This window comes from Medicago truncatula, chromosome 3 (genome assembly GCF_003473485.1).
Source record: "Medicago truncatula cultivar Jemalong A17 chromosome 3, MtrunA17r5.0-ANR, whole genome shotgun sequence".
In the NCBI taxonomy this organism is placed as follows: Eukaryota; Viridiplantae; Streptophyta; class Magnoliopsida; order Fabales; family Fabaceae; genus Medicago; species Medicago truncatula.
The window spans coordinates 36,425,045-36,435,554 of NC_053044.1; the positions used below are offsets into that span (position 1 = coordinate 36,425,045).

Here is a 10,510-nt window from a genome sequence, read left to right on the forward strand (position 1 = left end):
ATCATTTTGTCCAATTCCTTTTTCTACCAATAGTAGAGGATATATTAGGGGTCTCACAAGTGTTATATTAGAAATTTGGTGTTAGGGGATTTAACGTTGATCTCTAGAAGTTGTGTGTCAATCTACAATACACAGATGATACTCTCTTTACAGGGAGACACTTTTTTTTTTTTTTTTTTTTTTGTCAAATCTAGAATAGAACAATGATATTTGTACATCCATTTCACAACAACTTTAGTGACAACCTTGTTTTTCTCTCTTCTTATTGGTCAAAAACAATGGAGAGAGAGAAAGAAAGAGAAAGGATAAGACCATCATGTGAGTATGAGAGAGAAAGTTGTACAAAAGTTGTCACAAATTGGTTGTACAAATATCATTTCTCTCTGGAATAATACATCAAGTCTCAGGGTTGGTTTTTTGAAAGATTTGTATCGTAGGTGTCAACGTGTTTGGTAACTATTTAGTGTGTGTTTGGTTATGCTGTAGTTATAATTGATTCTAATTGAATTGATTTTGCAGAATTGATTTTACATAAAAGCAAGTTCAGTGTAAATTGATTTATGTTTGAATACCTTTATTACAAAAGTGATTTGTATGAAATATGTTGTTTGGATATTTTGTGTCAAAATTGATTCACAATGGTTAAATGACTAAGATGAATTTTAGTATATGTGTCATTTTTTTTTTAAGCAGTATATGTGTCATATATAGATGCCGGAATGAGAGGATATTATTGCCTCTTAAAATACTTTTGGATTAAAACCTCACTTATTTTGTAAAAAAAAAAAAAAACCACTTATTGAGTCAGATGCACTGTATCTCTCCCTTTTTCTCTCTGTTTCGTTACTTATCCATTTATAATATGTTCATCTTCAACATAGCCAATCTACATCTACCCACAGCTATGGAGTATACAATTTCATTGCAAAACCCATAAAAATAATAGAAAAGAATCGCTGCAATTGCAAAGGAGAACCTCAAACAAAAGAATGACCCATTTTTGAAACCCCTGTATCAAACCCTTTTCACTCTTATGTACAAGGGCAAAAGGGGAAATTGATTGACTCCATATGTCAGAGGTTGAGAGAATCGATTTCAAGAAGTTAGAGATTGGAGCTTCTCCTAAAATTGATTATGAAAAGCAAAACGTGCGATGATGGTAGAGAGGTTGAGATAACCAAACACAGGAAAATCACTTTTAAATGGAGGAACATACGTTTTTGCTTTCTCACCGAGTAACCAAACATAGGCTTAGACATGTCATTGGTGCACACTCACAAAAAAATAAATATCATTTAATTATTTTAAAAATCTATTATTTAATTATTTTATCTTTCTACTTTTTCAAAACTATGTTTATGTTCTAAATAATGCGACTAAATAGTTGTGACCATGCAAGACCTCCTCTTTAAAAACCTACTGAACATTAGGGAATCGTTGCTCTTTTAGTTAAAAAAAAAACATAAAACACAATTAATATATCATTAATTTTAAACAAAAAAAATCAATTTAGAATATTAGATAAATAACATATAATTGATTTACTCTAATTCTTATTGATTGAACACGACTCAAGTCATACATTTCAATCACAAACAACACCATGAATTACATGCACAAACGACCAATATATCTTGCAAATAAAACATATATATATTTCATATTCTTCATGTATTAAACCTAACTTTTTGAGTCATATGCATTTCAATCACCAACTACATGCATAAACCATCGATATATTTTGCAAATAATACACATTTCCTTCATTTTTCATATATTAAATATGAGTTTTTAAGTCATGCATATCATGTGAAAATAAATATTATATATGTTAGAAATACAAAGTAATTATAAATTTTAACGCATATTACATTTATGTATTACATATCTTTTTTTAAGAAAATGTATTACATATCTTTTTTTAAGTAAATGACTTACATATCTATTTTCTTTTAAATAACTGATTTTAAATTATAAATTACATCATTTACCACTTTGAAATTAGATAATTATCATCAACAATATCAATTATGTATTTGACTTCCTTAAAAAAACGTATTTGACCTTTTTATCATCTCCAAAGTACAGACATTTCAAAATTGGTAAAATAAGCTCGTTTGAAAAAAGTCAAACCACACCTATTCCCTCATAAAACAAAATAAAATGTATTTGACCTTTTTATCATCTCCAAAGTACAGCCATTTTAAAATTGGTAAAATAAGCTCGTTTGAAAAAAGTCAAACCACACCTATTCCCTCATAAAATTGATACGCAAAGGATTCCTTCAACACAACATTTAGTTTTTTTTTTTTATAAATGAAAATAGAAAGTTGATTAAAATAAAAAAGGAATATAAAAATTGGAGGGCAAAGTCTAACCCAATATAACCACATAACCAAACCTCTCAATTTGTGATGCATACATTTACATTGCAAGTGGAACAAAATAGAGAAGCAATCTTAAACGAGTTTTAAACAAAACTATAACCAAACACTGTCATATATAATCCGGCGAACCCGTATAGAGGCGCGAAATCAAATTGTAAAAAATGGAATGAAACTTCAAAGCATTCCAAACGGAATGAATCGACCACCATTACAAAAACGATTAAAAAAAGTAATATACTCTCTACAAAACAACAACAAACCATAACACTTTGTTGAGACAGACTGTCTGTTGCAAAATCAAAAGTTTTTGTTGCCAAACGAAGGAGGGACACGGATAAAACGACAACAAAGGCCAATTCCATACACTGCTTTGAGAACCAGAACATCCAAATCAAAGATCTAGATTTTAACGAAACCAATAGTAACCCATCACAATCGCAACCGAGAAGAAACCAAAGTGACGACAAAACATTTGAAGTAGTAAACCATGGGTTTGAAGAGTATACATGATAAAAATCTCCAACAAAGGAGGTTTTAAGATGCCACCGACGGCGGATCTAGCGTGGTGCAACCCCATGGTATTGCAGAGGAAACCATAATGAATAAAGAAAGAAGAATGAAGTAACAAAAAACTAGTTAGTATTAGAAGGAATGTCAACACCATTATCGTAATTTCTTTTCAATTCAAAACTAGTTGTAGTAGTAGAGAGATAATATCAGCACGATTTTTGTAATTTATACTCAGAGAAACACATTCTCCACCTCAATACGACACTCCTTTTCCCTTCTATACTTTTCTTTTTTTGATTATTCACCATCAATCATGTTCCCAACCCCACCATCCCCATCTTATCATTTTTTTACATTTACAAACCTATTCCTAGTTTCTATTCATATCCTTTCCTCTTTGTTTCCATTCTATTCAACATCCTATTTCAAACCATTTCATCTCTTTCCTACAACTATGTTTCTCCTTTTTTAGTTTGTTCAACATTTTCCCTCTTCTTTGAGTTTTTTTTTCTCTTCACGACATTCTATATAAACTCATATTCAATACCTACTCATACGAGTGTTTCTTTTGTAATTAATAATCTCTATTGTATGTTGCTGCTCAATTTAATTTTATTTCACTTCAATATAATTTCAGTTCACTTCAATTTAATTTTTACACACACTCTCATTCTTTGATTCATTTATACACTTTTTTAAAATCGGTGTAACATTGTACATGTTAAACAAATTAAAATGACAAAAAAAAAGGAGCAACGATGGTGGATTTTCATCCTAATTGATCACGTTTAGCATAGTTTCAAATAAGTTTTTAATTAAAATAGAATAAAAAAAGTAAGTTTTTAATTAAAATAATTTCAAATAGAATTAAAAAAATTTGAATAGAAATAAAATATTTCAACTCAGCATACCAACTCATCAATTTTATACAATCAATATGCCATATAAGCACATTTGCACAGTCAAATAAAATTATGATTGAAATCGAAAATATCTTCAAATGACAAAGGATATATATATATTTTTTTTACAGGAGGCAAACCAAAACTCATCCAAATGACGACAGAAGGTTGACATTATTTAACCCTTGATAGAATGTTTGGTAGAATAGAAATATAAGAAAAATAGAAGAAAGAGAAGTTTACTTATTTGTGAATGACAAAAATACACTTTAACTAGATAAACAAATACATAATTTGATATTGTTTTGAAATACATTTTCTATCGATATTAATTTAATTAAATAATTAATAATTATTTAATAATTTTTAAAAATTTATTTTATTTAATTATTATTTGATTAATTAGCTAAATTGTAATTTTTATTTGTTCAACATAGTTAATAAGATTTTATCGCATAGGAGAATATAGAAACCGATTGTGTCAAAAAATAAAATAGTACCTATTTCACAATTTTGTTTTTGGAGGTGTTCAGATTCGACAACCGAACCTTACATATATTATGCATTATTATCTTTACAAACTAAGCTAAGCTTAGAGGGACACCTATTTTACAAATTAAAAAGACATGTTCCTGTTTCACTATTGTTTTTTTACGGTTAATAAGCTTTCTTCATTAAAATGCTAAAATAATAATAATACAACCAAATTGGTAATATGTTGGGGCATTCTCCATCTATAAATCAGAACTTATTAAAATAGCTAGACATATGTTAAGGATACATATTGAACTTTTTAAAGACATTAACGCGTTATCAAAACAAAATTTAAATCACAACACCCAAACTAAATCGAAATTCAATGTATTTGATTGCATATCCAACTTTAAAAAAAAGATATTTACATGTGTTGATTCATATAAGCTATTTGTGATTTTTGAGATGGCCAATTATGTCATATACCATATAATTGAAAACTATGAAAATTTGCAACTACATTGCATGTTTTAACTCCCTTTTCTCTATTTCTCACTTCAACCAAACAAAAAAGTGTTCATCCTCTCTTTTACGTCTCTCCCTCCCTTTTTCTCTTCTACCAAACACAACGAACAACATTTTTTTGGCAAAACCGGCTAATTAATTAACTATCCTCTTCTTTCTCCCTCCTTTTATTTGTCCTAATAAAATAAACAAATTAAATTTAAAATAAATTATTCTAATATTCGTTTTTTTTTTCGTTAAAATTGAAAAAAAAAATAAAAAAATACAATAGCACAAGCATACTACTAATGCCAGTAAATAGCACCAATCACTATGCACCTCTCTCTGTCTCTCTCTTATATCCTTCTGAGCTAGCCATCAATAACTAGATTACTCTACCAACATTTTTTTCTCCAAAGTAGAAACAAAGAACAATTTTCAACTAATGTACTTGTGACTCCACAGTCATACCAACACAACACTTTCCTCTCCTCTTGCCTTCAAAAAATGCATTGATTATTACAAACCTTCAAAAAATGCGTCAATCACTTCTCTCTAACCACAACAACAGCAGCAGCTCAGACTCACAGCCGCCGGTTGCTACCACCGGCCGCACCCGGTCACACTTTAGCAGCCGGAAAATCTCACCAACAAGCATAACAATCGAATTCGAAAAAACCAAAAGAACAGCGAAAAAGCATTTACCCAACGGTGATTCTTATATGGGAACTTTCTCCGGCAACAACACACCAAACGGATCAGGAAAATATACATGGAACGATGGTTGTATCTACGAAGGTGAATGGAAACGAGGAAAAGCTTCCGGAAATGGTAAATTCTCGTGGCCTTCAGGTTCTATTTACGAAGGCGAGTTTAAGTTAGGTAAAATGGAAGGTTCTGGAACTTTTACCGGATCCGACGGTGATATTTACAGTGGTTCATGGAGTTCCGATAGAAAAAACGGTTACGGAAAGAAACGTTATGTTAACGGTGATTATTATGAAGGTTGGTGGAAGAAGAATGTTCAAGAAGGAAAAGGGAGGTATGTTTGGAAAAACGGGAATGAGTATATTGGTGAATGGAAGAACGGTGTTATTAACGGAAGAGGAACTCTTGTTTGGTTGAATGGGAATCGTTATGAAGGTGAATGGGAGAATGGTGTTCCCAAAGGGCAAGGTGTGTTTACTTGGCCTGATGGAAGTTGCTATGTTGGGAATTGTAATAATAATGATTTTCAATCTTCTTTATTGAATGGGAGTTTTTATCCTGGTGATGATTTTGCTGTGACAATGAGGAAAAGGTGTTTTGTTGAAGGTGGAAAGGATTTTGGGAAGATTTGTATTTGGGAATCTGATGGAGAAAAAGGTGATATAACTTGTGATATTGTTGATAATGTATCCATGTTGAGTAGGATTGGAAGTGAAAGTGTTTCAGATCCGAAAGAGATTAAGCAGTTTCGACGGAATTCTGGTTGTTTTGCTTCCGAGGTTAAGAGACCGGGTGAAACTATATGTAAAGGGCATAAGAATTATGATCTTATGCTTAATCTGCAATTGGGTATAAGGTAAAGCTTAAGTTTTCAACTTATGTTCATTGCTTGTTTGTGATTTTGTAATTTGCAATAGCTCCGGATTGAATGGATTTTTGGTTTGTGTATTTCTAGGCACTCTGTTGGAAAGGAAGCTTCTATATCGAGAGAGCTGATACCGAGTGATTTTGATTTGAAGGAGAAGTTTTGGACTAGGTTTCCTTCTGAAGGATCTAAGATTACGCCACCACATCAATCAATGGAGTTTCGTTGGAAGGATTACTGCCCTATGGTTTTTAGGTATAGCCTTTTTATTTTTCACCTAGCAGTTAATGTTAATAATTTCTTTTAGCTCTCACAAAGGCAACATTTGATTTCGTCGAAGGTTGTTGCAAAATCTTTACTATTTGAGCTAGTTGTAGTTTCGTTCTTTACATTCTAATTGACACAAGGAGAATAATGTTATGGTTTTGTATTTCAGACAATTGAGGAAGCGATTTCAGGTGGATCCTGCTGATTACATGTTAGCTATTTGCGGAAATGCTGCCCTCAGGGAGCTTTCATCTCCTGGCAAAAGTGGAAGCTTCTTCTACTTGACCCAAGATGATAGATTTATGATAAAGACGGTGAAAAAATCCGAAGTCAAGGTTTGTTTTTGGTTGTTAAATTGAAAACATTTTTCCATGTTTGTTCAAACTAGTATGACGTACATCTGTATTGACAGCTGACTTTTGTGACTAACTTATAGGTACTTCTTCGGATGCTTCGAAGTTATTACGAACATGTTTCTCAATATGAGGATTCACTTGTGACAAAATTCTATGGGGTACATTGTGTCAAACCAATTGGAGGCCAGAAGGTATGCCTTTGTTGAAGATAAATTATTGCTATTTTAAGGGTTTAGTCTATGATTTGCAGGAACTGAAAATTTGTTGTTATTTAAACACAGACCCGGTTCATTGTGATGGGCAATCTTTTCTGCTCAGAATATCCAATCCATAGGCGATTTGACTTGAAGGGATCGTCACATGGCCGTATGACAGATAAGACTGAAGATGAAATTGATGAAACTACCACCCTCAAAGACCTCGATCTCAATTTTGTGTTTCGCCTGCAAAGAAATTGGTTCAAAGATCTCATCACGTAAGTTGCTAGTTTTGTTCTAGTTAGCATTTTTTGTGCTGCTACTTAGAGATGAAAAAACATCATGTATATCTGTTAAATTAAAATTTCTCTGATATAATTGTCCAGACAAATTGAGAGGGATTGTGCGTTTTTGGAAGCTGAAGGAATTATGGATTACAGTCTTTTGGTCGGCGTTCATTTTCGTGATGATAATACTTGTGACAAAATGGGATTATCACCATTTTTTTTGCGCACCGGTACTCATTAACATCTCATTTCTGTGCATATTGTAGATGAATATTATTAATAGTAATAGAACTAAGACTTATTATATTGTTTACCCTTATAGGCAAGCACGACTCTTATCAAAGTGAAAAGTTTATGCGTGGTTATCGCTTCCTTGAAGCAGAGCTACAGGACAGGGATCGAGTCAAATCTGGCCGGTAAGTTGAAATGTGTTCTGGTTCTTTGAATTTAAGTTGATATAATAATTAGGTTGTTTAGACAATTAATACTACATCCATAATTTAAGTGGGTAGTTACATTGTGTTTCCCTAAATCAACATTTTATAGAATAATTAGGTCGAAGAACCTGAGAAGATAGGCCTGTATCATTGTGTTCCGTAAAGGAGTGAGATGCTGTAGGCTTTGTATCATTGTGTTCCATAAAGGAGTGAGATGTTGTAGGCTTGTTATTGTATGTTATGATTAAGTTCTAGTTTTCTATTATTTTAAATGCCTAATCATTCGTATTTTTATGTTGATGACATTAATGGAAATAATTGCAATTAGTTTGAATTATCTTTAGCTAGTAGGTGGGAATAATGTAGAGCGGAAACGGTTGTTTGTGGGGGCATACCCAGGTCGTGGTCCTAATTAATTGATTGCTTGTTTCTGGAAGTTTTTTTTATACCATCTCTATATTTTATTGGCAATCTGAAATTGTCCTATACTTCAGCATTTATAAAGTAGTTATGGTTGTTGGTTTCTAATGTGAATGCGTAGTTGCAACTCTGTTTGGGAGTAAGGGGATTAATCATATTTGTAAATTTTGATGTGTTAAGTAGGATTTTTCTTGTTTCAGGAAATCATTGATTAGGTTAGGAGCAAATATGCCTGCAAGAGCAGAGCGCATGGCTCGGAGGAGTGATTTTGACCAATACACCAGTCTCGGGATGAGCCATTTTACTCCTTGTCGCATTGGGGAGACCTATGATGTTGTTCTATACTTTGGGATTATAGACATTTTGCAAGATTACGACATCAGCAAGAAGCTGGAGCATGCATACAAGTCACTACAGGTTGACCCTTCATCAATCTCGGCCGTTGATCCAAAGCTCTACTCAAAGAGGTTTCGTGATTTTGTAGGGAGAATATTCAGTGAGGACCGGTAGCACCGAGTAAGAACAAAGGTGTAAATGTTGTCATGATGATCTCTTGCATCAATTGATCTGAATAATATCTAGTAAAGAAAGCTGGAAATTGATTCAGGTGTTGGAATTGGTGTGCATGCAATAGACTGTTTGATTAACAGGCTATGGCATTGAGAATCTTTTCCTATGGCCAAATTTTGAAGATTTTGCCATAATGATGGTTCACTGAAGGCTAGGGTGATCTTTGTACATGAAAGATGGTGGAAATGATCTCTGCCTTTTTTTTCTGTCTTTCCATTGGTTGGGATGTGTAGATTCTTTGGTCACCACAAAGTAGAATATGATATTATGAATGTAAAAAATGTTAGTTAGGGGAGAAATGATAATGTTTTCAGACACCAAAATCCAAATGCGCGGATACTTTACTTGGTAATAAAGAAAGTGTACAGTTCTTGTAAAAGCATTGTTTTTTTTTTTTTTGGGTAATTATTAGTATTTTCCTTCACCAAAGTTCAAACTCCGATTTTTTTAATCTTGCAACTTTGAAGAAAAATGTTAACTAATGTCCCAAAATACTAGTTAGCGTGATCCTAAATTGAATGCTTAATTGAGATAAAAGTTTAGAGACATGATTTTTGGAATAGAGGGTTGGATTCTCTTTGGGATCATTTGTTGCTTAAATTAAAATGCTTAATAGAGATGCAAGTTTTGGAATGGAGGGTTGATAATGCACTTTGGGATCTTCATGTGTCCAAATTCCCAAACAACCAGGGTCTTCTACTTTTCATTATAATAAAAAAGTAAAATAAATGTAGCTCCATTATCCCTTGAATATTACAAAGTAACATTAAAAAATAATTTAGGGGGGAAGGGTGTCCCTTGCCTTAGTTTAGCTTAGCTTTTTCAGTGAAAGCGATGCGAGAGGATTGGTCTGTGATGTGTTATGAAAAGCAGAGAAAGCACGAGAAAGATTCGGTGTTATGTTTCTTTGATTTTCTTATCAATTTGTTTACTTTCACCTGCTTTTCACTGTTTATATTTGTTGTACTTGTACCACACTTCAACTCAACTTAAGCAGAGTAATAAACTCTTTTAAATGTTGATCTTCTCTGATTAAAAATCATTCTTGGGTAAACCATCCACCTGTTAAGATCAATTTTAAATATGATCACGCCGTTAATCTTGTTAATGATTTTAAGGGGATTTGAGAAACAGACATACATGTCTTGTCAGGTCACGAACTTAGGGAATCGGGCAAAGACGCGTCTCAATGTCAGTTTATGGTCAAAGTCAGTGGCAGGTCCAAAAAGATTATGCTTATTTCATTTTCTCTTTTGTTTCTAGTTTAAACATAAAAAAAGCAATATCTAGATCAGCATTTTAGAATTCAAAGTCAATTTTCAAATTTTTTTTTGTTTAATCTCACCATACAAATTGTGGAAGAGTCTGGCTAATGAATGTCAGGATAGACATTTTAAGGATTTTAAATTAAAAAATTATATTTTTAAAAAGTAAAATAGTATTAGAAATTTCAATTCATTGAATATGTGAATTTTTATAAAAATTTATTATAAAACGTCTTCAAAGAGTGTTTTAAGACACTAGTTAACATTTTTTTTATTGGATATACTCTATTAGATTACATTTATAAATAAAAAATAGATTTATTTAATATGCAATGTATTTGATCTATATTATTGAATGTTT

The 10,510-nt window shown here is 32.1% G+C and overlaps 1 protein-coding gene across 1 annotated transcript; it reads left to right on the forward strand.

The window, feature by feature from the left end:
- Nucleotides 1-5,110: 5,110 nt before the first annotated feature.
- LOC11419058 (phosphatidylinositol 4-phosphate 5-kinase 2) lies at nucleotides 5,111-9,263 on the forward strand. The gene is made up of 8 exons (XM_003601058.4): nucleotides 5,111-6,341; nucleotides 6,441-6,605; nucleotides 6,787-6,952; nucleotides 7,054-7,164; nucleotides 7,255-7,448; nucleotides 7,557-7,687; nucleotides 7,780-7,873; nucleotides 8,515-9,263. Exons 1-8 carry the CDS (start codon nucleotides 5,314-5,316, stop codon nucleotides 8,822-8,824), a joined length of 2,199 nt encoding a protein of 732 aa, XP_003601106.1. The 5' UTR covers nucleotides 5,111-5,313; the 3' UTR covers nucleotides 8,825-9,263.
- Nucleotides 9,264-10,510: the final 1,247 nt, after the last annotated feature.

Excerpts from the sequence above, each read along its gene's own strand:
- LOC11419058 (XM_003601058.4), top strand. The coding sequence starts at position 5,314 with ATGCGTCAATCACTTCTCTCTAACCACAACAACAGCAGCAGCTCAGAC. Across the intron at positions 6,953-7,053 it reads TGAAAAAATCCGAAGTCAAG|GTACTTCTTCGGATGCTTCG; the intron begins GTTTGTTTTTGG and ends ACTAACTTATAG. Across the intron at positions 7,165-7,254 it reads AACCAATTGGAGGCCAGAAG|ACCCGGTTCATTGTGATGGG; the intron begins GTATGCCTTTGT and ends ATTTAAACACAG.